This window comes from Pangasianodon hypophthalmus, chromosome 21, assembly GCF_027358585.1.
Source record: "Pangasianodon hypophthalmus isolate fPanHyp1 chromosome 21, fPanHyp1.pri, whole genome shotgun sequence".
Taxonomy (NCBI): Eukaryota; Metazoa; Chordata; class Actinopteri; order Siluriformes; family Pangasiidae; genus Pangasianodon; species Pangasianodon hypophthalmus.
In genome coordinates this window covers 11,815,153-11,842,652 of record NC_069730.1, presented here as the reverse complement: position 1 = coordinate 11,842,652, position 27,500 = coordinate 11,815,153, and the positions used below count along the sequence as shown (strand labels likewise).

Here is a 27,500-nt window from a genome sequence, read left to right as displayed (position 1 = left end):
AAGGGAAGCACCCAAGACTGAATATAGACAAATATTTTACTTTTCAATGTTTCGTGTATTAATGAGATTCAGCAAAAAAATTGTGATTTTTACTTTATATGAGATTTCTTAAATTATCATGTCACAAAATAAAGTTTAATTTTGGTAAGAACAAATGTTACTTCATCATGCATTACATGATTTACAAGTTGGTAAACATTAGAGCTAAAATAACAATGTCTGCATATGTGACTAATACACATGAATTTTGTCCTCAATCCTACATCGTCATTGTTTCCTTTAAAGACGAGGACTCCTTAGGAAAAGCTTCATCGAAACTGGACAGATCTACAGTGAGGTAAATGCATGACATCAAAATTGACCAGTGTGTAGACTAGGTTAAAGTATCTGAAAGAATATCATAGCATATTTGCTTTCTGTCTGCTGTACAGGTCATTCCTGAGAAAGTGGGGTTGTTGTCATACAAAACCCCTCATTCAGTAAAGACGGATGCCACATCATGTGAAGTATTTGTGCTAAAAGTTTTTATTGTTTGTAATATTGGTCCGTAATTCTGTTTCTTAGATTAGAGTAATTGACATATGAATTTAAAATGATGTAGGAACATGTCATAATCTGTAATTATTGCCATTTCCTGATCAGATGATCTATAAGAGCTCTGCTGCTACTGCTACATATAGAGGAAGGGGGAAAAAAGAAATGAGGGAAAACATAAAAGGCTGTGTGCTGTGTATTCATCCTAAAAATGTAATTCTACATAACCTTTATGGCTATAGATTAATTCTGAAAAGAGCAAAATGTAATCACTCATGAAAGAACTGTGAATTTCTTCAATAAATAAACTCAGCAAATAAATGTGGTTTTTTTTTGGTTGTTTTTTGTTTGTTTTTTTTAGTTTTGGTCTGTGATTCTCTTTGTCTTGCAGTAGTCTTCACAGGGTTATTTTAAAGATGATGTGCAGGGGTTCATTACTTTCTTTTCACAAGTAAATTCCAAACATAACCTACATCTGTTACTATTATGTGTGCTTTGGCATTTACACTTTTTCTACAGATCCAGTGTGATAGTGACAAGAAAGCTATAATATTGGCTAGCTAGTTTCTTTATCTGAACCAACAATTTGGTGATAATTGTCTTTGCCCACCCCATCATACATGAAACAACATTTAAACCTTTTGTATTTTATACAGACAAGTCTATAAATATTTGAACATTGACAAAGTTATTTTCATTTTAGCTCTCTACCACAGTATATTTGAGCTGAAAAAAATTACATGTAGCCTTTCAGCTTTAATTTAGGGGTATTTAATCATATTAAGGGACCACAAGTAATTGGATAAACTAACAGTCATAAATTAAATGATCATTTTTAATACTTGGTTGCAAATCCTTTGCAATTAATGACTGCCTGAAGTCTGGAAACCACAGACATTACCAGACGCTGGGCTCCTTCCCTGGTAATGCTCTGCCAGGCTTTTACTGCAGCTGTCTTCAGTTCCTGCTTGTTCTTGAGGCATTTTTCCTTCAGCAAGTGAAATGCATGCTCAGTTGGATTCAGGTCAGGTGATTGACTTGGCCAAAAGTCTTTGGTTGCTTTCAAAGTATGCTTCAGGTCATTGTCCATCTGCACTTTGAAGCACTGTCCAATGGGTTTTGAAGCATTTGGCTGAATCTGAGTAGATAATATAGCCTTGTACACTTCAGAATTCATCCTGCTGCTTTTGTCAGCAGTCACATCAATAAATAGAGGGAACCAGTTCCATTGGCAGCCATGCAAGATCACACCATAAGACAAGGTATGCTCTGGATCATGAGAAGTTCCTTCCCTTCTCCATATTCTTCTCTTCCCATCATTCTGGTATAAGTTGATCTTTGTCTCATCTGTCCATACGATGTTGTTCCAGAACTATATGGGCTTTTTTTAGATGTTTTGGGTGCTTAGCAATGGTTTAGATCTTGTGGTAAACCCTCTGTATTTACCCTGGTAAAGTCTTCCCTTGATTGTTGACATTGACACAGATACTCCTACCTCCTGGAGGGTGTTCATAATCTGGCCAACTGTTGTGAAGGGGTTTTTCTTCATCAGGGAAAGAATTCTTCTGTCATATACCACAGTTGTTTTCCATGGTCTTCCAGGCCTTTTGTTGTTCCACCAGTGCATTCTTTCTTTTAAGAATGTACAAAATAGTCAATTTGACCACACATAATGTTTTTACTCTCTCTCTGATGGGCTTGTTTTGATTTTTCAACCTATTGATGACTTGCTTCACTGGCAGTGACAGCTCCCTGGACTTTATATTAGGAGTTAACAGCAACAGATTCCAAATGCAAATGCCACACTTGAAATCAACCCTAGACCTTTAATCTACTTAGATATGCATTGGAAGCGTGTTCTTTCTTTGGAAGAATGCTCCAAAGAACAAAAATGCATTGGAGGAATGCTTCTTTCTTTTCAGAATCTACTACCTGTTCCTGTGCAGATGTAGGCATGTGTGTAGAAGCGTACACATAATGTCTGACAGCAATATTTAAAAATTACCTTGGTAACAACTGTTTGATGATGTCTCATAATCATGAATGGGATCTCAAAATAAGGAAAAGCAATATTAAGAAAATGTGGTTCTAAAGACAACCTGAGACGATGAAACCTTGAACCCTGTAATAAATGGTTCTTTAAATTATCTCTTTAAATGGATCTACACCAATTGTTATGCAATTGTTACTAGACAAAGAATCATATTTTTGTACTATTTAGCAGTGGAAATAAAATAACTGTGTCTGGTTTGATACGGAAATAAGATGGAATAAAAATTATACTGAAATAAGATGTTATAAAAATAAGATGAATGAAAAATAAACCAATTTTTCAGATTAGTATTTTTTTTTACCACCAAAATCAGCATAAAAAAATTCATAATTTTGTTTTCCACAATAGATATGCAAAGGCAAAGTAGACAGAAAGAGTTATCTAAAACAGAAGCAAAATAATAAATGATAACAACAATTATATCTTCAGAATGTAGATGCACATAAGCTTTTTATCATGATATATCTATAGATAGATAGATAAATAGATAGATAGATAGATCTTCAGTGACAGAGTACCATAGCACTGCACAGTTTAGCATTCTAACTTATTTAACATACACCAACAACTCATCAGCTAAATAAGACCACCACAGGAGAGAGAAAACTAATCACTGCTAGCCAGTGGTTTTCTGAGACCGAAGTGAGACAGCCCTGCTGTATAACAAGACGTGAGTTATATAAAAAGGTTTTTCATATTATTTACTCTCTACAGTACCAAACTGGCTGCTTTTTCAAAACCATTTCAAAACCTTGACCATAGATAATGTTGTTTCCTTTAGTCTGAAATATATCTTTAAAAACAACTTAATGAGTAGCTCAAATAAATGATATGATAAAATCAAACTGTGTAAGTCACTATCTCTAGCTGTGGTGTGTTCACCGTTTCATCCACTGAGCAAATAGCATTATGCCAACACAGGTGCACACAAGACACATTATTATTTACTGCAGATAGTACTAAGATTTTTTTTTTTCATAATTAGTTTAAATGGTCTCCAACTTTGTTTTTCTCTGTTTTTGCTCTAGTAAACTACTGTAGTCAGTAACTGCCTCTTTACTGAATCCCATCAAGCTTACTTTGATGGTCTTGGTATTGGGTTTGATTGGTAATGACACTCAGACATTGCACCAGTACTCAGCATGGAAAAATATAAACAACAATGATGTGCCTGAGTTGACTCAAGCAACTAAGGGAAATAATGAAACCAGAATGAAACAAAAGAAATTTTTTCAAGGTTCAGAATTCTTGTGTGAGACTAGAGTGTGATACAGTTGACCTAAGACTTACTACAAGCACTTCCCAATTTAAAGTGTCTGCCTTCAACACAGCACATATCCCTGGCACAGGTCTTCAAAATAATTGTTACTGACTGTCCTATTCAGTTTTTCCACTGTAACCTAGATATCCGATACAAACTCCCCTGTTACCATGTTTGCATCTGGTTCCATTTTTAACATCAATGGGAGGGAAAAATTAGAAAAACAAGATTAGTGAAAATTGATTGGCAGTGCAAGTTTTCTATAGGTTGACGTTTTCCTGGCAGCTTTCACTGCCTGCCTTGTCTGACTCGCTCAGATGATCGTCTCGTCCTCAAAATCAAATTTCCCTGAAGTAGAACCCTCGCTGTATTTGTGTGCAGTGGCATCAGCTGAGCTTCCAGTATCTTCATATGGGTCTTTCAATGCTTTATCATTTTGAAGAAAGCTCCGAAAAAGCGTGAGAGCAAGGAAGGAGTAGATGAACATCACAAACAGTATGTAAAAATAAGCATTGTCATAGGATTTCCTGGATGAATTAGTGACCGTTGTCTGGCTTGGGGTGACCGTGGTTACGTTCACAAGGACATTTTCATGGTTATCCTGTTCCTCCAAGATGACGTCCTTACACTTGGTCAGCAGAGCGAGTAGCATAGTCTTATTCATGGCATCACTACTGACAGACCAGCATGCAGTTAACAACAAAGGAACAATTTGCACTTTGTACATCTTTTCACACTTTTTGTAAAAAAAAAAAAAAATATTAGTCAGCATTCATACTGACCCACTAGTCATCAACACGTCCTTCTGATGATTCACTGAGTCTCCGTGCAGCATGGACAAAAGGCAAGGAATGCCACCTGCATGTGTTATGTTGGGAATAATCACTCATTACGCATGGCAAAGTCACAAAGTCGCTTATAACATCCAAATTCTGGTCACTTCAGTAAAGTTGGCAGGTATCCTCTCTCCAGTCAAAAAAAAAAAAAAGTCCTGCTCAAGTTTGTAAAGTAAAGTTAAAGGTACAATGGCTTTTCTGTCTCCGTCATGCACACAGGCTGGATGTTGACTCTCTGTGAAATGGAAAAAGCAGTTGGTCAGACAGTTTTGGAAAGGAATGCTGTCCTGGTCTGCTGTTTGTTTGTCACACTCAAGATAAAAAGACATTTCTAAGATAGATACATGCCACTCACCCGCTCATCCAGTTTATATTTATGATATAACTTATTATTAATATGCTTTTTATTCTTTATTTTAAATGGTAAATAGTGCTGCATTTGCACAAGACATTTTGCAACAACAATTGAATTTAAAAAATCATACAGGTACAAAAAGCAGATCTAAAAAATAACCTTCTGCACAAACATTTTTTTCTCACTTTGACAATCATTTAAAGATGGATCAACTCAGAAAGAAGAAAATTTCTATTTATACAGTATATCTGATGTATGACAAGCATTAACTGTCTTATCATATGTTTCCTTTACCTTTCTCAACCTTTGGAGACAGTTGAGAATGTCTCCAAATTATTATTATTTTACTGTTGCTGTTGTTGTTGTTGTTGTTGTTGTTGTTGTTGTTGTAATTAATATGATTATTTTAGCGTATAGTTTTTATAAACCGTCCCTCACAGCCAAAGACAATTTACAAAAGAGACATTTAAAACAATACCAAAAAAACAAATTAAGAAAAATAACTAGGGATTTATCCTGACAGTAATTAATGCTAGATAAAATACATGATTAAGGAGATAGAAATGACAAAAAATCTAAAGAACAAAATAGTCTTTGGTAACTGTTTGAGAAACTTAAATATAATTACAATAGTGTTTTAAAAAGCTGTTTTGACTTAGATGTACATATTTAGAAATGATAATAGCTTTGCTTTGCAATTCTATAGGTTTCCCTTTCACAGCAGGAAGCTCAATCAAGACTAAAATTGCTGCGTAAATACATATACATATATATGTGTCTATATATATATATATATATATATATATATATAGTCATTCAATGTCATTCAGTTCTTAAAACTGCCTTGATAGATTACTGACTATTTGTGCATTCATATTCAATGCTGGATCTATAGTTTCAATGTCATGGCATATGAACTTTATTCTCTTCTAACGTTTGCCTACTAAAGATTGTGGCATGCATGTTTCTTTCCAGACATTCATTATCTCTCTTTTTAACCTCTCTGAAGTACAGTCCAGTTCTTATCTAAAGTGCAGAAGTTTATACATTGCATTTTGTCTCTCTTTCTTGCCTTTTGAATTTCTTCTCTCTCTCTCTCTCTCTCTCTCTTTCTCTCTCTCTCTCGCTCTCATGTGTCCTTGCAGGAATATGCACCCTTGTCCTTCCACCTCCTCACTCTCCCCTTTCACCCTTCTCCATCTCCCAGTGACGTGAGAGCACCCGTAACTCTTACCCTGTCAGCTCTGCTGGAGTGCTCTTGCAATTTCAAAGAGTGCCAGGGTCAAAAGTTAAGTCGTCTCCAATGTGTGTTAATCTGGCTGCCACTCAGATCCATGCTGAAAGAGAGACTGAACACTCCATGTTTGCTCTATTGTTGTGAGTACTGTGTGCTTTGTCTCAGTATGACAGAAATGAGAATAAAAGCAGCTATTACTATGTTTTAAGGAACATCTAATTGTTTAATTTTAATGAGAACTAATTATAATAATCTATACACATACTAACACACACACACAGAGAGAGAGAGAGAGAGAGAGAGAGAGAGAGAAGAAGAATGGCAGTACCAGCTGCAGGCACCTGATCTAAGTAGAAGAAAAAAAGACAGCGGAGTGAGAGGGGACATTGAGAGGGAGGGCAATGAAATATTTTATGTTTGAAGTGTTGAACAACATTTTGTGTGTGTGTGTGTGTGTGTGTATGGTGGGAGACAGGAGTGTACAATGTCACCTCATGAACTACAGACCACAGTTCTCAGTAGGGTGTGTCTCCATGTCCACTCTCTGAGGTGCTTTGGAGGTTTACAGGTCTCTGCTTTCCTCATTAACTCCATTAAACGCTCCCCCGAGAGAAGGAATTTGTCAAGCAGAAGTGTTTATGAAACAAGATATATTTATGCACTCTCTTTAAAGTACAGAGGGTCACTGCGCTCGGTTGGAAAGAACCTGATAGCTATTGTTCTATGTCACGCCAATTGTCTCTTAATTCTCAATAAGATCAAATAAGTCTACCCATGCACAGCTGATCTGGATGTGGGTATGGACTGATGTTAATGTGAAACATGATAAGGCAAAACTAAATTAATGTGTTGTTTATTCTGACAAACAAAGAAAGGCACTAGGAAGGAAGGGCGGGAGAGAGAAGGAACAATAATCAAAAAGAAAAACATACCTTTTATTAACCACATGACTAAAGCTTGAATGTTTTTTTAGTTTTTTATTTTTTCTTATAAATAGTAAATAGTGCTGCATTTAACACAAGACATTTTGCAACAACAATTGAATGCAGTCGTAAAGAAAAAAAAATCATATAAGTATAAAAAGCAGATGTAAAAAATAACCTTCGGCATGGAATTTAAGACTTAAAACAGGTGACGTTGTGTTATAGGCACAAAGTACTTTTTTCTCACTTTGACAGTAATGTAAAGATGGGTCAACTTAGAAATGGGAAAATTTATATTTATATGTCTGATGTAAGACAACAAATTAACTGTCTTGTCTTGTTTCGTTTACCCCAATTAGCTAATATAAAATATAAGAAGGATTATTGTTATTTAAAGCAGCAATACACACCTTTTTCTGCATTTTGCTTATCAGTTGAGATTTTCTCACTTGGTCCTGATCATACAACCTGTCCCCATTTTAAATAAAGTCTCTTTTATGCCACTATTTTGCCTCAGTTTTATTATTCCTTACATTTTAAGATTAAAATATCTTAATATTGGCAGGAATGTGTTGATCATTTAAAAGACATTACAGAACACTGTGGCAGGTTGTGGAATCTGAAAAGTGTTAGGAGAGTAAGATTTAGCAGACCTGAGTCCTGTCGAATGGAAAGACATTTTTCCAGTTCAGGGTCCACAACTACTGTTTCTGAGTGCTATTTTTTTTGTAGTGTTTCAAAATGTTCATTAGGAAGTTCTCCCTATTGCTCCTTCACAAACTACATGTGAATTATTAAATCAAGAGATTGGTGTATGAGGTATAAATTGTGTATATTGCACTTTCTTTGGATTTCAGTTTGTGCTACTTTAGTCTTTTCTTTCTCTCATACACTATATCCGTCTCTCACCTACTTTCTCCTATGGCAATATTTTAATATGTCTTCGCACAATGGAATTTTAGTTGCTTTTAGGTATCAGTGTCTATTTTTAACTATACTGTAATTGCATGGGTGAGCGTGACACATCTTTCTTTCACTGATGTTCCTGACATAAGTAAAATTCCATCAGACACTTGAGGGCATAGGAGCCAGATCACTCTTTCCATTTCTCTCTCTCTCTCACACACACTTGTAAATAATGTTGATGAAGCCAATAGAAGATGATACACCCCCCATATAAAAAGGAGCCCTTATTTCCCGAAACACATCACGAGTCAGACAACAAGCTCTCAAGATGACGTAATGTGAAGTTACAAGTTTTGCCTAAAAGATCAAGGCATTTCAACTGCCTGACCCTACACATTTCCCTGCTGGTCATTTCAGGTTAAATATCCAGTCTTTAACAGTCTTTAATTTCATTTCTCAAATTTTTTAAACTCCTTGTCCACCTCCCGGTCTCCCTCACTGTTTACATGGCGTTCTTTGGAATGGTCGTGTAAGCTTTGTGCTGGGAGACGTTTGAAGACATGGAATGGAGCACTAACCACAGAGGGCCTTTGGTCCTTATTATCCACACTAAACCTGAATCACTCAGAATGAGAACCAACCCAGCATGGGTGGGTGGTGCGGCTGGATCGGAACTGTCCTGATGCCAGGGGGGGATTGTGGGTAGGCATGGATCTGGAAGTGGATGTCGGAGGTCAAGGAGAAGAGCTGAAGAGCAGGTGGTTTCTCTCAGAGCGTCCGGAACTTTCCCTCTTTTCTCCTGCTCACTTCTTCCTGCTCAGCTGATGTTGGGCTTCAGATAATGAAAGGCACCTGAGACAGAAAAAAGAGAGAGAGAGAGACAGATAGAGACAGAAAGTGTATTTTATTAACAGTTTCATGACACACGAAAGCCTGTAGGTGGAGGCATTATGTCTTGGATAGGAGAGGTTTCCTCTGCAGAAGAGGGCCCAGGTGGATAGCAGTAGGATGGGTACCATTGAGTGAGTGTGTGTGTGTGTATGTGTGTGTGTGTGTGTGTGTGTGTGTGTGTGTGTGTGTTGGGCGGGGGGGGAGGGGGGTGCTAGAGGAAGCCTGATCAGTGCTACAATACACTGTACAGTTCCACCCAGCGATGCTTGGAGTACGACCAACAATCAATATGAGTTCAGGATCTGACCTCTGACTGAAACACATGGTTCTAATAGGGAGCTGCCACAGGCTATTTTACTCCTGCTAAAGCTCTCTTCAACCCCCTCCCCAAGACACACGCACATACAAACACCCCTCGATTCTCCAGCACTACCCACACACGCGCACAACAACATTTCCCAACTCGCAAAAACGTACAAACCAGCAACCCCCGTTCATATCTACACACCAAACCACACAAACACACACTATTCTTGGTTTGGTGTATGGGCCATTGACTGAGGAAAATTAATTATTTCAAGATGGCGTCATACAGGGCATTCAACATGTGGTCTGTACCATTCCAGTCCTCTCATTGGATCTGTCAAACATACTTTGTGATGGCTGCTCCTTTCATTTCTGCCTTCTCTTGTGTGTGTGTGTGTGTGTGTGTGTGTGTGTGTGTAATGACCAACTGACTGCTCCTTTCATTTCTGCTTTTATGTTTCTGTTCGCGTGTGTGTAATGAGCAATATCTTCGTTACCCTAGAGGTCATTTCATGGCTAGCTTATGGACCCCTAAGGTTGACAGGCAAACTCATCACATGGGTCGTGAAAGGTCACGCATGCTGGGTTGTGACCCATGATGGCATCTACTTGTTACTTGTTCAAATTGAGGCTATTATAATCTTAATCACTCACTGGCCAGGTTCAAGTGCATTTCAAAAAATAACCCTATCAACTCAGAATGTCAGCACTTTCACTGATGGAAAACAAGCATCGCTCTAGAGTGAAAAGTACTGAAAATTAAGAAATAAACCATACTTTGATTTGAATGTAATCAGTTCAAATACAGTCGTGTGGAAAACTGACAAAGGACAAACTATGCACGGAATAATTTGAATCAGTTACGTTTTTTTTTAAAAATCATGTTTTTTTAAATATATATCATGGTACCTACTTACAGCTATATATTTTAAACACTTCAATTGAATTAAACGGCATAACAACGTAGCTCCAGTGAAAATCATTTTCTTAGGGAAACTGCTAGAATGTTTGCTAAATTTTAAACTAATTCTTCTTATGTTTTAGTAAGTAATTTAGAATAACAATATAGAAATAGTCTTTGTTCTGTTTCTGAATTCCTAAAAATGCTATACTGTTATACCCTTATGGACCTCAAAGTAAGTACTAGGAATGAGCACAAATAGTATCAGTTTAAGTACTGCACAGATCTAAGTGCAGACACAGACAAACACACACACCAGCAAACAGTAGTGGTATTCACCTTACTTTGCCCATACTGGCTGTACTGGTATGGTGCCATGTGGTCAACGCTGTAGGCTGGCGAGCTGTAGCTGGGTGGGCAGTAAGACTGTGAGCTGGGCAGAGAAGGCATGCTGGCCAGTCCAGACAGAGACTCCAGTCTCTGTGATGAGTGGCAGCTGGCAGCCATGCCCGCACTGGGCTCCAGAGGACCAGTGAGAGGAGAGAGAGAGAAGTCTCCCTGCGGCTGGTGAGGCACGCCTCCCGGGTTCAACAGTCCCATCACCTGAGAAAGAGGAAAGGAGAAGACAATGAGCATCATATAGCACACAAATATAGGAAGGTATACTGGAAAAGTCTAGAAGCTTTGGATTACACTGACACCAGATCATAAAATAAGATGATACCTTCTAAAATTTATCCATCTACCTATGTCCTGTTCCATGTACATATGCCTCACATTTGATTAGACTTTCCAGTTTACTAGAGAGAAAACAGAGATATTTAGCTCTCCAGATCTCTCACACCCAATATAAATATAACGTCTATCTTCACCAAATACTGATAAAAAAAAGAGCAGCATTAAAACATTCACCACATAATCACCTTTCTTCACCAACAAGGATCGATAAAATGAAACCATAACCACAATGTCTAAAACACTCGGGGGACATTAGCCAATCATCTTCATATCTAATTCAGCCATTTAGCTCAGTGTTAGCAAGATTTGGAAAGCTGGGTTGTTAACTGTGGCATCAGTGCCAGAGGGCCCTCACTGCCAGCACTGATGGTCCAAGCTTGGCCTGGCTCTGAGGGAGGTTCCCTCTCTCGCTCCGCTAATCATTAATGAAAAGCAGTCTGGGTAAAGCTGAGATCACCAGCACACACTCGCTCATGGCCCATAAGACTCCGATTATTCTCCATCCGAGCACACACATGGTCCTGTTTAAATAATTTCCCATATAACAGAAAGAGAGAGAGAGAGAAACAGAGAGAGAGAGAGAGAGAGAGAGAGAATGCTTGGGAGTTGTGTTTCTCTACACTGCTAAGATTTTCCTAAAAATGATCCTCTGTGAGTGTGCTAGTGTGTGTATTTGTGTTTATATGTGTGCATCATTTAGAAAAGAAAATTGTGGAGAAGAAGTGAAGAGGGAAGAGAGAGTGGACATAGATCTGTGGTCTGCCTGCAACAGAATGAATTAAACTCAGCATGTCCAACAGAGACAGAAGGACTCTGTGTGTGTGCGTGTGTGTGTGTGTGTGTGTGTGTGTGTGTAGCTTATATGTCTACTTGAATGAATGCATGTAGTTAAACGTTTTACAACCTCTGTGAAGGGTCATGAAATCCCTCCAGTGATTCATCTTAAACAGCTGGACGAGCACACACATGTAGAACATGAGCAAGAAACAGACGGGAGAGAACGAGTGTTTTCACATTTTCACATATGTACACTTACATTTCCGATTTTTATTTGTTATTAATTTCTTTTTAATCTGTGATCCAATAGGGCACAATGTCATATAAGCTTATCTAAAAATCTTTATAATTATCATGACAACCTCTTCAACTATTTAATTTCATCTTTTATGATTCTTTACATTGCTTCTTAAATTTGTTTTATAATTGTTTAATGTTCTAATACTCTATAAACACAGCCTCAGCAATACAAGAGTGCAATATTGGCTGTGCTATTATGTATCGTATTTAAAAAAAAATAATAATACAACCTGCACTGAGCTGAACTGAAATGGTGTGTTTCCCACCTTGGAGGCCACACACACTCACGCTCACACTGACAGTAGGTAATTTACAGGTTCCTGGTCAGAGGGATCCGGAGTGTGTGAGAGGAGCATGCTGATGTGTTATGCTTTACAAATGGAAACCACATGGAGGTTAAAAAGCCTCGTTCACCTAGCTGCAGGGGGAGACATGTCTACACGTGAGGTGAACTCTCAAGCACACTCCAAATAGCACACACATAGTTTGCTGACAAAAAGCTTCCCCATAACATATGATTTTGAATATATGTGAGTTACTGAGGTAGAAAGCTAAATCTAGTCTATTTATGTGTTGTGTAAAGTGCTTTTTGAACTGTCACAGTACAATACAATACTAAAATAAAATCATGATCCAGAAATACATATAAAGCTGTAGAAAATCTGTATCTGGGGCATAGACAAAAAGGGGAATGGGGAGGAGGGAAGTATAATTTAATGATGTCAGAATGTATTTTACATCTGATGTTTTGATTTAAATAGGATAAACAGAAATCCTATATAATTAAATATACAGATTTTTTAAATCATAAAACATATAGCAATACTGCTTAGATAACACATAAAAATCACACTGTAATAAAAAAAAACTCAATTATTTTATTTTATAATATTTAAATTTTGCTGTTTGCCCTACACTGCTGTCTATCTGTTTTTGTAAAGATGTGTTTTTTCTATTCAAGTTGGTTTTTCATGTAGTGTTTTCAAAAATTGGAACATATTTTAATTTTACTGTTTTGTATTTAAGCTGTGTGTGTGTGTGTGTGTGACTTTTTGTATACATATAGGGAGATTTTTAAATCTAAATGCATGTATGCAAGTGTATGGGCATAAGGCTGAGAGTATGAATGTAAGTGAATGTGTGTATATGTATCTCAAGTGTCTCTGGTTTGCAGTGGTTCCGGAGCTTATGTGCTACAGCGTGAGAATGCGGGTGGTTTTTGCAGGCCTGGTGTGAACAGAACGCTGGTATGTGCTGGATTATACACCAGACGTGTGAGATTTTTACCCATGGGGCAAGTGAGCTGAGCCAGGCTGTAGCACATGCCTACTCCACCTCTTTACTCATACAGACACACACACACACACACACACACACACACATACATGACACCCACAATGCAATAATACAACCAGACACGATTTACACAAATGGCCCACTAGAGCCAAAAACTGGAGTTTACAATATTGCCATGGATCTCTGTCTAGTTTCTTTATTTTAATCTTTTTTATAATTAATAAACAGGATATTTTATGACTATGTCAATTTTTACTGTATATTATTTTTTTAAAAAGACCAGAATGGATTCACTGTCCAGTTCACAGCCAACTTAGATATAATAAAATCAAAACAAGAGATGGATAAAATTCTCCACAGCTTGGAAAGTGTCTGAATGGAGTTTTCCAATAATAATTGCAAAATACTAAAACTGATGCAGTCTTCTTTTTTATTTATCACATGTAGTATTGAAATCAACATAAACAATAAACATGGTAAATGGTTAACCATTCAAATTATTTAAGCCATAAGGAAACCTCTGCAGTGTGAATCAAACCAAGTCTGTGCTTTGTCCAACCTTAAACCACTCAATAAATATATAAATGAAACAATTAAGCAATAAAGTGAGTCATTAGCATAAATTACACAGTACATTATAAAGGATAAATTCTCTCATTCCAATCAATTAAGGGTCTGGAACATTCCATAATTAGAATCACAGACACAGAGTTGTGCCCTCATCGTGACGCCCAGCGACTCTTGCTCTCCAGGGGCAACAGAAGGCCACTAATGAGCTCTGGCCTAGGTCTATCACACACGCACACACACACACAAACTAATGGCAATACCATATTCTGTTTGAATGTGAGAGACAACAACCCCATGTTTAATGGCTTGTGATGAGTCAGTGTCGATACTGAAGACACAAACTTTCCAGTGCAATGCCATCTCATCTGTGTTGAACAATGAAGTCACACAAACATTACAATACGTCAATTATTTTGGAAGTATACCCATGACACAACAGCTAACACTACTATCAGATCAAACAATAACAACATTCAATGACAGTGAATGTCACTGTGAGATTTTATTTCTGGATTTCTATATTTAGACATAAATATGCTCTCTGTCACCCTGTTTTGTATGTAATCACAAAAAAAGTCCCGCGAGGCCCTTAATTTCTTCTGCATAAACAGAATCACATGCAACATTTTCGACACCCTTCCACACCCCCACCATCTATGCTTCCCACCACGAGACTTTTAAGGGCTTTGTTTAATTCTTTTTAAGTCGTCAAGAACATAGTAGACTTCCCCATGTGCTTCCAGAGTATCACGCATATGATCAAGCAGGAGGTGCCTCTGAGGTGCTTAGCAGCTCATTTTCCGCTTGTTAGCATGGACGCGCATGGCGCTCACCACGGGAGATAGCAGCCGACGAGTGTGTAATCACATAATTGTCTTTTCACTTCTCATTTTCGTCACCATCCCTTCTGCCACTTGTTTACTTCCAGTCCAACCTTCACTCTCTTCACTTCCTGCTACTTTATCAGTCACCATGATAGCTAGTAGACAAGGGTTTTTTTTTATTATAACTTAACATGCTGTGGAGGCCTAAAGCACTTCACTTTTCATTTACCACCAGATTGTCTCTGTATCCACTGCCAAAAAATTCAATTCAGTTAAATTTTAGCACTTTTAACAGTAGACATTGTCACAAAGCAGCTTTATAGAATTATGGATATAGATTTAGAACACTAATTAACAGAGCCCTAATGAATAGTGGCAAGGAATAACTATGTGAGTCGACATGACGAAGGAACCTTTAAAGGAGCCAGACTCAAAAGGGAATGAGCACAGTCTTTATGACTACACCAGCAGTTTTTAGGTACTAGTCTACAGTATTTCAGGTGAGATTATCCACTGAAGCAAGGCTGGACAACTAAAACATCTAACCAAAACACATACCTTAACCTTAACATAACTAGATCAAACATACTGCCATATTCAGTGCACATTATCACATTAACACTGTATCATACTTCTAAGTTTATGAAGTTTATGACAAGTTCAAAGTTCAGTTACCCACACTGAGACATGCTCAAACTTGCCAATCATCTGTGGTCTATGATGAAGTTACACCAACAACATTACATGACCATACCATCAGCTTTTTTCAAATTTAATATGGAATAGGAATTTGATTATTCCTATGGCCAGTCATCACTATGCCCTCTGCAGGCAAACAAGTCATAACACAAGCACAGAGTTCTCCGTTCCAAATAATGAAACACCATATATGTGCTATTCTATGTCAGAAGGAGCTCACTGACCTGTGTTGAGAGGCCGTTGCTGATAGCAGGGTTGACCGGGTTAGAGTGGCTCGGTGCAGGCACAAAGCTGTCTGAGTAGCCTGAGAAGCCATGACGGCCTGAAGAGAGACAGTAGGCTGAAGTAGCGTCTTGGGCTCCCGGGGCGGTGGCCAGACCGCTCTGGTGCACTGAAGTCGGTGGAAGAGGCTGGGGCCTGTGCACTGTGCTGGCCTGTTCTGACATTGCTGATAGATATAGAGTAAGAAAGCAAAGAAAGCAGAAAAACAAAAATGTTAGGCTGTATTCACTTTAGGCATTTTTGCTTTAACTGTAAGTGGTCAAAAGTGTTGCTGCCTGAAAAACTCTACTGTTTTGTCAACATATATACTGTATATAGCTACCAGCATTGCTATGGATATAATGTGCATGTTACATAAGTTGACTGTTTTTGTATTCATGTCAGCACAAATTGTCTAATTACTTGGGCAACATGTTCCTTGCTATTTTCTGTCCTGCTCTGGATAAAGTGATCTTGGGTACATGATAAATTATATTGATGATGATGATGACTATATAATAATAATAATAATAATAATAATAATAATAATGCGGGTGACAGCACTGTCATAAGCAATACATAGAGCCACTGTGTCTTCATTTTTCAAGTGTACTGACTAAGTGGGAGTTTGACCTGTGGGTGTCTGACCCACCTTGTGGGATGGAGGAAGCAGAGTAAGGACTTTCTGGAAGCTGGTAAGGCTGTAGACTTGACATGGCCGATGGTGGGAATCCTCCAGGAATCAGGTGATTGAATGCCATCAGCTGATTGGCTCCTGCCTGCTTCCTCCAGCGAGCCCGTCTGTTGCTAAACCACACCTACAAAACCAATACACCAAAAATAAATTTGATGACCAAGGTATTTGAGCTGTTTTCTTTCTGTGGGGGCAAAATGTATGTGAGTTGTGAAATATGTGACCTGTGTGTAAATTTAGTGAAATATATTACACTCTGTTCTCTAAATTTTCCAGGGTGACAGTGTAGGGTTATCAGTGTGCATGTGAACATGTGCATCAGTGTGAATATGTGTGTGTGCAGAATCTTGTGCAAGCACATGAACATATGTGGGAGAGACTGTATGTGTGATGGGGTGTATTTGTGTGACCAATATAAAAAACACATTATGACGTCACATAAATCACGAGTCCAGCCACTGATCTGATCATACTTCATGGGGTTAAAGAGTTTTTAAATAAAGGCTTTTAATAAATGGCAGTATTTTGGCTGGGCTTTGTTATTTCATAAGAGGGCAGACAAAAATTGTGTGTGTGTGTGTGTGTGTGTGTATACCTGTACTCTCGCCTCAGTAAGTTTGGCTCTTTGGGCGAGCTCCTCGCGTGTGTAGATGTCGGGGTAGTGTGTGCGCTCAAAAGCTCGCTCCAGCTCCTCAAGCTGCTCTGCAGTGAATGTCGTGCGACTGCGACGCTGTTTTCTCTTAAGGGGCAGACCTGGCTCTGAGTCTACATCTGAGCCCTCATCTGAATGACTCGCTAAAACACACATTGCACAATCATGTCAGGAATATAACATCTAAATTAAGTCCTCAGTCCTTTGCAGATTTGTTACAGGGGAATAGAGGAAAATGATGTTCATCTGGTATACAAAATAAAAGTTAGGAAACCTAATAAAAGCAAATGAACAGAAATATATAATACAGACAAAGTACTCTTTAGTCAAATAAGAATTATATACTTATAATTACGTTTGAAATTTTCATTTGCAGATCCACAATTCTGTTTTACCGGATTTATTTTGAAATCTGTCTACCGTATCAGTTGTATGTAGAATCATGATGGAAGAATTTCAATTTTATGACGCAAGAATTTCAACTTTTCCTTGTGGTGAGGAAAAATGGACAATCTCTTTACTCCATGTTCACTTATAATGGAAGCCTAAGGGCAGTTCTTTAATTCCGTTAATAAATATTTAATATATATGACTATATAACATGGATTTAAAATGACACTTTTACACCCTAACATCAGAAATCATAGGATTAGACAGATATGAGAGAAAGTATTACCAAAGAAATTATTATGTAGTTTTATGCAACTTTCATACACTGGCACAAACAAATTCTGGTTACTTATATTTTCCCAAAAGTATTGTGTGGGGTCCATCGGGCACTTCAATGTTTGAAGTGTTGGCTTCACTTCAAATACAAAGTACAAACATAACTATAAATACTTTCCTACAAAAAATGGGTAAATTATGCAGATTTATAGCTTGATTCACATACAAATACATTTGGTTGAAGAATTTATAAAAGCAATTCACATGTTTTGCATAAATAGTTATTAGTTGATCTAACAACTGCTCTTAGACTTCCAACATAAGTGAATTTTAAACATGTGCATCTAATTATTGCTCATGGTAATCACACATACGTCACGGATTACGAGTAGTTTGTAAAAATGCAGAACTATTGCTTGATCCATGCTGGCAACAAGTGTGAAACAATTGGTAAAACAACTCAAAGATAGCAAAACCACTTATAAAGAAATATTTTGCAATCAGTACTTCCAGATTTACTGCACAGAATCAACAGTTGTTATCTTTTCTAGCAAATAATATTGCTATTTTCCCATAGATAATTAGATCCACTTTGAATGTGCTCATGCAGATGCACGCACACACACACACACACACACAATCATGCATGCATGCACACTGTGTGCGTGTTCGCTGTAAGTTTGGGACAGTGTTTATTCACGGGTCATTCAGACTGCCCTTGAGCTTGGAGCTCAGCATCTCCAAGGAGGCGGGGATGGGGCTCTCTATCAAATAATGATTAGGCCTCTCAAACTAGCGTGACAGCCTGCTATTGTGCAATAATACGCCTCGAAATCCCCAGTCCCCAACGCACAAACATGGCATCTGTTTCGTCCGACACCGACCATATCTTTTCTCTAACTCCTTTCTTTCATTCACCCCTCTCCCCATATCTCTATGGTTCAATCCTGCAAGAGTGGAAACAGTTGACCAGGAATGGATATACTGCCTATATGATAACTGATAGATATTCATGATAAAGCTCTTGATCATAGAGATTTGTGTATGAAACCTGCTAAAGATCTGTAAAGCAATCAATCAACTATTCCACAATCTGCACACAAATGTGCTATTTAACAACATACTTTTTTGTGTTATCACTATTTTAAAGACAATGTTGCCATGCATAAAAGGGCATGAAAAATGGCGTTAAAAATTGGCCATGAGTCAATGAACGGTAATTTTCCAGTTTTTACGGTTAAACCAAACATCAGCCACACATTATTACACACCCAAATATCCTCGGTTTGGAAACACTGTTACAGAAGAAAAATATATTACAAATGTTGTCTTTAACACATTTGGTTTCATATTGTGTTAAAAAATGAAGATGAAAAAAATTACACTTGTCCAGAACATCATAACATAATTGTCCAGAACATTATAAAGTATAAAATCATTGTCTTCTCCCAATGCAGACTTGCCCAAATATTTCAGTTACTGCTTTTAATTTTTTTTTTTAAAGTCAGCATTAAATGAGTACCCAGCATATACTCGTAAAACTGGTACTAATTTTTATTTACTATTACTATATTTATTCTAGAAAAATGTTGTGTTGGAATTTCCAGCATAACTGATGCGATAATTAATACTGACAATATTAAAATCAAATCTCACAACCTGAGTTACCTATGAGCTAGCTATGAAAGCTAACTTTAGCTAACAGATGACTGATAATCTCTTAGCTAGCTAGCAACACCAATAAAGATATGCAGCTCTAACATTAGCAGGCACTACATACAAACTTGTTTAGCTTGTAATTAATTAATCTTGCCTTGATGTTTGACCTGATAAGAAATTAAATGAACTGAAAACAAATTAAATTCCTCAAGTGCTTGTGAGGGGAGAGAGAGAGTGAGAGATCCAGATTTTGAGCTTTAATTAAAAGCAAGAAAGAAGTCACGCTAGCAGGAGAGCCGCTGTGCTTATGGAGCCACACAGGAAATGCTGCTACTTTCTGCCAGCATGGGTCTCGCTAGGCATCTCACAAGGATTTGGGGCAGAGAGAAGAGAATGACAGAGAGCAAGGAGAAAACTGGAAAGGAAGAAGAGAGAGGTAGAGAGCAGGACAGAGTGAGGCAAGTTATCGCTTTCACATGGACGCTAGCAGGTTCGATAGTTCGCCAAAGACATGCCGCGCAAGGAATAAAGTGTTTGTGATTTTTGAGAGCAAGTGCAGATACATAAAATTCTCTTGTCATGCAGCTTATAAATAAAAACAGCAAATGCTCAAAAGTAGAGGTGGGTCAACATTTGAGGAAAGTAACAGTTGGAGAAGAGGCTAAGTGTTAACTACGGAGTTCAAAGCTCAATACTTGTCTTTCTCTTGTCCCTTTCTCTCCCGTCTTTCTTCTCTGAGTTTTTATTATCTGCGACTGTGGCAAAAACACTCCATCATGAGCTGTGAGTTAATAGTAAATGACACTGTTACTTTTGTCATCCTCCATTCTCTCTCTCCTTCTCTCTTGCTCTCTCCTTCTCAGGGAGTTATTTGGGAGTCTTTTGTTGGCCTATATGGAGAAGCCTGTGGCTGAAGGCTTTGGAGTCTGATTTCCACGCTCCATCTGTAGGATCCATCAGAACTGGGCAGGCGGGCATTCAGGGCTGCTGTCACCTGCCCAGCGGGGGAGGGGGCATGAGGGGGGGCACAATGGGGGCAGGACGTGGGGGCCAATGGGGGAACAGCAGGGGGCCGCCCCCGATCCTTCCTTCACCATCGCCAGGGGGTTTACGTGTGGATGGGGGGCTTAAAGGGGAAGGTAAGAGAGAGTGTATGTGGATATATGTATATAGAAATGTATTTGTCTGTGTTCTGGTACTTCCATGTATATGGATAGATCACATATGATATACTTGGTAATACCGTGTCTCTTTTATAGTCACGCCAACAAAGTGTATTTGAAAAGATAAGTGAAAAGAAAATGAGATGGTGTAGTGGTTCTCGTTCTTCTTCTTTAAAATCTTATTTTTTCACATATTGCAATATTGTCTTTTATACATGTGTGCTAATGAACCTAAGTATTGTAAAAATGCTACTATGCCCTTCTTGTTGTTTAAATTGTAAAAGTCATGTAAAACGAAGCCCACTAACCTAAAAGTGAATCCGGAGAATGTTTAAAAGGCTTTTACGGAATGGCATTAGCTATCAACTCATCCATTATGCCACCTGTGGGATCTCCCCTCTCATAGATGCCACTGTTTTCTAAAATTTTCAATAAAACATAATTCTGTGACGATGGATGGGTGGATGGATGGAGAGACTAATAACACACCAGGTGGAATGTGTGTCAGTGTGTTTACATGGACTTTGGTGGGAAGTCAGTCCGAGAAATAGGAAGCGCTGGCTGGTTTCCTGCTGAGTTTTTGCCTACTTACAAAACCAGGAATTCACCGGAACGCCTCCTCCATCACTTACTACTCCTGATCCAGACAGATCCTGGGGGAAGAACTCTGTCTATCTTACTCCATTTCCATCTCTTTATGTTTTCTCTCTTCTTGTAAGTCTTTGTCTTTCATATGCATCCAAATCAGGCTAGGACAGCTCACTTAAGAAAGCAGCAGAGATAAATGGTGTTTTCCACCTGACTTTTAAACAGAAGAGGAAATTAGGCTTTTAAATGAAGTTGCGCTGCCAGACAGGACTAAGACTTTTTTTTTCTTTGGGAGGAGAAAGTTGCAGAGTCTCACTGTATAGTCTGATTTGGCTTGGTACCGCAGATGCAGGCTCTCTCGCTGTGTTTGTGGAGGCAGTAATAACAATACTTCCCCCGCTGCCACAGTGCAAGGCTATTCATTAATCTGACACAAGGTGCATGCCTTCTATTCGAGGAGGGTATTTGTATTCAGAGCAGTCACTCCTGGAGTGTGCATACACACACACACACACACACAGAGCACACAAAGGACAAAAACTGTTAAAAACTCTATAGACCTAAACACAGCCTTACTATTTATCAACCCTCCATCAGAGTGGAAGAAGAGGACTAAAGAAGAGAGAGAGAGAGAGAGAAAGAGAGGGAGAGAGAACGAACTACCCTGTTGAATGGGTTCCACCTGCGGACATTAGAATGCAGCGCTGGGGCAGACAGAATTCCACACTGATCCAAATAGCAACACGAGCACAACATTCAGCGGTGATGGCAACAGGAGGAGACTTTGTTAACTTTGCCATGTTACTATTGGAAGCATGACTGGAGCCCCAGTTTTGCAGTGTTTACTCAGTGTTTGTCTGGTAGCATGCTTCTCATATACACAACCCTTTTTATGTTTATGCACACCCGCACAGAGAGCCGGTGTCACACTCTCTCTGCAAACATGTTCAGTAAAAGAGGTAAACCTCACCCGGAGTGACTGAGCCAGCAAAATGACGTTTGAGTGACACTGCAGATTAGGCCAAACCCCCCAAAAAATTAAAGAATGCTGAAAAGAAGGATTCATATCCAGGGAAAAGAAAATCAGTGGGAGAAGGGTGGGGAAACAAAACTAAAAAATAAAGCAAAAAGAGAAAGGAGGGAGAGAGTAAGAGAGAGAGGGAGAGTAGCCATCTGGGCCGTTTATAGCTCTTAGTAGGGGGAGAGCCATCTCCTCCTGAGGGGCAGTTAAATGGCAGGGTAATTGAGCTAGTGACATGTGTTCAGCAAACAAAACAAAAGGCAGAAGAGACAAATGAAGCATTTATTTGCTCAGTGGAGGAGCACTGGCCCTTTGGGCTCTTGGGCCCGTGCGCCACTGCTGGAGTGTATTAAGGAGTATATAGAGGGCCAGCAGATGCAGAGGAAAGAATGGTTAAGAGACTGATTATGAGTCCATCTGCGGCTGGCATTTAGTTAAGAGGGAGGAACTGGGGAGGCACTCTGCCTGCTAAAGAGACACTAACTCTCCAGCTGGAGAGAGAGGCAGAGTAACGGAAAAAAAAATAAAAAAGAGAAAGAGTGGTGTAAGGAGGGGCCAAAGGAAAAGTAAAGAAAAAATATTTTTAAGACACATGTTTACAAAATTTGGTCCTAAATAGGATATTTATGCAACACCCAAGAATAAGCTAAATAACTACAACCCAGGCCTTAAATAAATAAACATATTATAGTTGTTTTGATGATGTAACAGAGTGGAAAAAGTAGGCATCGTGGGTACACAGCATGCAGTCTGCATTATTGTGTCACATTTTCACAGAAACGTGCATTACACCATGGAACTGCTTCATTAGAGCACACATTAGCAAAACAGCACCCACATAGAGCAGAGAGAGAACACACACATGCGTACATCCCAAAACACGCCCAGAAACAAAGACAGGAAGAATCATCTTTGCCTCCAGAATCCATATCATGTACATTTATGGCAAAATTCACTTTGTCAAAAAAAGCATCTGTGTACTAACTTAGATTTATTTGGTACAGTTAAATTACCAACTTTAAAAATGTTCACTGCATTATATCTTCACTACGCACATTTAGTGTATTTTGTGACCTTAGTATTATAAGGGTCTATCTTCCATTCATTCTTAGCCCAGAGAGAACCTTATAATATTAAGGTCACAATTTCCTGTCAATTATTTGAAATGACTTAAAATTACTTAAATAGACTAAACTCATTAAGCCCTCCTTAGACACTTTCTGTGTAAGGTTAATTTATTCTGAAGTCACACTAAACCATTCCAATACACTGTCTGAAAAAGTTACACGGTTTATTATTTTTTAAATCTTACCACTCTGATCATTTTTTCTGCTTAAACAACCTGTATGAACAAACTCTTACTGCACTCATGAAGAACTTATTCCCAAAGCTCCATTTACCTGTCACTGGGAGGCAAAACATTATTTTAACCTTCTCTGCCAGCAGAGAAGGCATTTGTTCAGCCAGTGACCCAGGGCTCGTCTGTGACCCAGCACAGGCATGGATCACACTCTGGGGATCAGAAAGTGGACAAGGTGCTCCCTCTCCGCACCCTCCAGCCCTCCGATGCTCCCTAATTCTCTGCCTACTTTACACACTCAAATTAGCAGATCTCAAATTAGCAGAATGGCAACAACATCCACTCAACACATTCCTATATATTTGAATGTACCTTCCTAATTAAAATATTTGTAAATAATGTTTCATCACTATAACTAAAATATTTTTCTGTAATTATCCTGAAAATGGATCAAGTCAATACTTATAGTTTTAAATGCATAAATTAATGTTAATTCCATGTTGAGGTTCGTTGAAAATGAAAGCTAAATAATCTGGAAAAAAATGGGTTTTTTTCTATTTTTTCTTTTGTATGTAAGGAATAATACAAAGGGTGTGCTGGAAAATAATCAGCGTATCTGATGGTGTGATGTCAACGTGTTTTATTTCTCTTATAGCACAGCAATTTATTTAAAGTATGATATACTTTTTTATCAGTTTATAGATACACTACAAATGAATGTTGTTTAACTTCTGCAAAACAAGCTATTTAAACAGCTGTTTCTTCAACAAACTAACAAACTAACTCAAAAAAACTGCATAAAGCACAAACTACGCTGTTGCAAACTACACAAAACAGCTGACACCTGAGACTAATTCCATTAATTATGAATATATGTGTCTTTACAAAAAACTTCACCAGGTAAATGATTATTATATAATGATTACTTTGTTAAATTACAACACATTTTAATCAGTTTATTATTAGACTTCCAGTACACAAGTTTCTGTGAATGAGTTGTTACTATAGAAACGCTAACCAATTATAAACAGCTCATTAATATAAACCTGTGATTTGAATTACAGCCAGCAATATTGTTAGAACTGCTGTTACAGACAATTAATCAGCACCTTCAGACCAATCAGTGAATTCTACACTGCTGTTGTATAGATTGTTTTATTCTCTTTTTGTGTTAGAAAATACACCTGGGAATTGGGCAGAGCTTTTTTCTATTTTTTATGTAATATGCCTAATGAGGTTTTCAAAAGGAAAGTTTAACTATCCAAAATTCAATAGGTCACAGTTATATCTTTTTCATAACAGCATTTCACTGTTAGATTTTTTTTTATGTTTATCCTCATTTAAAAACCCTTAATGAATGAAAGCATGCATAATAGTTTTTACACAATAGTTAGAACACGTTAAAATGTGTTAAATCGAATGCAAACAATAAAGTGCCATTATTTGAATGAAAAAATAAATCAAATGCTCAAATCAGATGCTCTACACTGGGACTTTCTGTAGGTCTCAGAAACCCTGTCTATAAATACTTCTTAGCTATTAATGCAAAAATGTCAGTGGCAAAACTATAGAAAAACAACATGCAGTTAAAGAAAAGCAGTATTTGCTTCTTTCTTTCTTTCTCCCTCCCTCTCTATCTTTCTGTCTGTGCTTCTCCCAAGTTCCACAATCACTCAGAGAAATAAGAGTGAGAAGTGAAGTTCCCCGAGTTAAGTGATTGACAACGTTGTCTAGCTTTTCTCAATTAACCATCTCATTGTGTGTGTTTATAGGTTGGCCCCTACCCCTTCGACCTCTCCACTTTCCTTTTCATCCTCTGCTCACACTAACACTTCCAAAAGAACATAGAGTGAGTGAGAGAGAGAGAGAGAGAGAGCTCTATTTGGAGAGGAGCTCCTATTCTCCTTGACCTTCCATTGCTCACTTTCTCTTTCAGCCACTTCAAATTGTCTTTGAGAGAAGTTTGGAGTGAAAGAGGGGAGTCCATCAGCTCAGAGGGGCCAGGCCCGGGCGCAACCCCAGAACCCCACTTCAAAGATGGCCTGCATTCATTAATTGTCCTTTGAATTAATATCAGAGGATCACAATGCTGGTGCCACAAGAGAAAGAAGAACCAATGAAGCATAGATTCAAGCATTCATTTGCAGATAAACTTGGGTATCTGTGTGAGTGAGTGTGTGTTTATTTCATTTAAAGTTGCACAAAAGGAGTACTTTCTTAATAGAAAAGACAAACAGAGGAGGATTGAGAGAAAAAAAAAACAGAACAGCCCTGAAGTATGAAGAGTACGACAGAACTATGTTACGTGATATTCTTAGAAAGTGCTGCCAGTAAACTTCACTTCCCAAAAATTCCTAATGTAATGAAAATTAGACTCACAGGCCACAATGATTTCCTCTGCTGCAAAAAAAAAAAAAAAATCAATGAGGATACAAACGTCCATTTATAAAGGTTGTAAAAGCCTAGGTTTGATTAATAAAAAAAAAAAAAAACAGATATCCTGATATCATAAGTGTGCAGTGGAGCAAGCACGCCATTTCATCCTAGTCGCAAAGTTGATCATATTAGTTGCATTATGACTAAAACCACAATACGTGCTATTTATTTTGATATAAAATAAAGTTCTAAGAAAAGCTGCAGGCGCTAAATCCCTCACCCTAACCTTAACCACTTGTAGCTTCATACTAGTTGAATTGCATGAATTCCTACAAAAATTTAAATTTATGTTAGCTATCTTCAATCGTGTTATGATTATGGTATTTGTGAAGCTCACTGTACTCTGACATTCAGTTGATTCCACATGTAGAATGGAGAGAGAGAGAGAGAGAGAGAGAGAGAGAGAGGGAGAGGACACTGGGATGAACAGGGATGAATTTACTGCTGCATCTCTCTGCCTGCAGGGCTTCGGAGTCATGACTGAGAAAAGCATTCCAGCAGGAAGACTAGGCCCCTTGTTTATTGATCACGGACACAGTCCTGTCTTTCTTTTTCCCTCTTTTCCCCCTCTCTTTGTACACAAATGTACTCTAAAAATGCACCAAGCATTTAAAACCATACTAGAAAAAAATAATCACCCCCAAAAAGCTGCACAAACACGTGAAAGAGGCATCTGAAAAAAAAAAAAAAAAAACATGCCAGCTGTTGTACTCATATAACAATATTTCTGGCTGTTCCAGTTTGTATATAAGTGATGCAAATGCTATTTTCAGATCTACAACAACACCACTCTGTCTTTTTGCTGCTTGTTGTCTTTTTAATTCATCTGTCTCTCTCTCACACACACTCACTCTGTATGTCTCTCTCTCTCTCTTTCTCTCTCTCTATCTATTGAGCGAGTTCCTTGCCAGAATAGTGGCGAGCCAGCACCCCCCACTTTATTTACACAAACAAAGTCCTCCTCGCTTTCTTTCATGTTTTGTTAGCAGTTGATTCTCTCTGTCTTCCTGGCTATTGGCCTGCGGGAGGGACAATGGCCTCGGGAGAATGGCAGCAGATTGTTGGAATGCTCCTCAATGAAACTAATTATTACATGTTGACTGCGTTCACCATGGCACATCTGAAGGCACTAAGCTTATTCAATTGGCCTCGGCAGGACTCCCTTTCGGAAAAAAAAGAAAGAAAGAAGAAAAAAACTTGATCCCTTTGACTGTTTGTATTTCTGAGTTTTCTTTTCTTGCCCGCCATAAAATGAAAGTCTGAGAGAGCGGGGGCCATTGCTCTTTGATGACTTTAGTTACTTTTAATTAGCTAAATGAGGCTCAAGAATTGTCAGCTTTCCCAAAGTTAATAGTATAAGGGAAAAGAGCGGACGCACTCATGCGAGTTCGTCTTTGTGAGAAAATCTATATTAATTTACACATCATAACACCACAGGTTAAGGAGGAAAAGAGCCTCTTTAAAATTCCTGAAATTAAACGTTATAAGCTTTGTGTCCCAGGAATATGTAAAAAACCATCATTATATTGTTTTTTCAGAAACGGAAACATAGAATAGTGGGCAACAAATATAAAAATATCATATAAAAAACAGTATATATATATATTCACAAAAAGAAAGATTTATTCCCAAATACAAAGATCCTTCATATGC

At 38.1% G+C, this 27,500-nt stretch overlaps 1 protein-coding gene and 1 long non-coding RNA gene across 4 annotated transcripts in view; one reads left to right on the top strand and one right to left on the bottom strand.

Annotated features, from left to right (window-relative positions):
- The window catches only part of LOC117599995 (uncharacterized), a 2,678-nt gene extending 2,127 nt beyond the window's left edge, over positions 1-551 (top strand). Inside the window, exons 2-3 of the long non-coding RNA XR_004580347.2 lie at positions 1-337; positions 432-551. The exon at positions 1-337 is cut by the window's left edge and continues 83 nt beyond it. This is a non-coding gene — a long non-coding RNA (uncharacterized LOC117599995). The remainder of the gene's footprint in view (positions 338-431) is intronic.
- Positions 552-7,238: 6,687 nt separating this feature from the next.
- The window catches only part of pax3a (paired box 3a), a 26,094-nt gene continuing 5,832 nt past the window's right edge, over positions 7,239-27,500 (bottom strand). For 2 of the 3 annotated variants that reach the window (XM_026925818.3, XM_026925817.3), the window contains exons 5-9: positions 16,958-17,157; positions 16,321-16,486; positions 15,632-15,855; positions 10,548-10,806; positions 7,239-8,957 (exon numbers count right to left, since the gene is read on the bottom strand). In XM_026925818.3, the coding sequence (XP_026781619.1) occupies positions 8,923-8,957; positions 10,548-10,806; positions 15,632-15,855; positions 16,321-16,486; positions 16,958-17,157 (884 nt within the window). In that variant the 3' untranslated portion in view covers positions 7,239-8,922. Of the gene's footprint in view, positions 8,958-10,542; positions 10,807-15,631; positions 15,856-16,320; positions 16,487-16,957; positions 17,158-27,500 lie in introns of all 3 variants that reach the window. The other variant, XM_026925819.3, reaches the window with a different exon arrangement.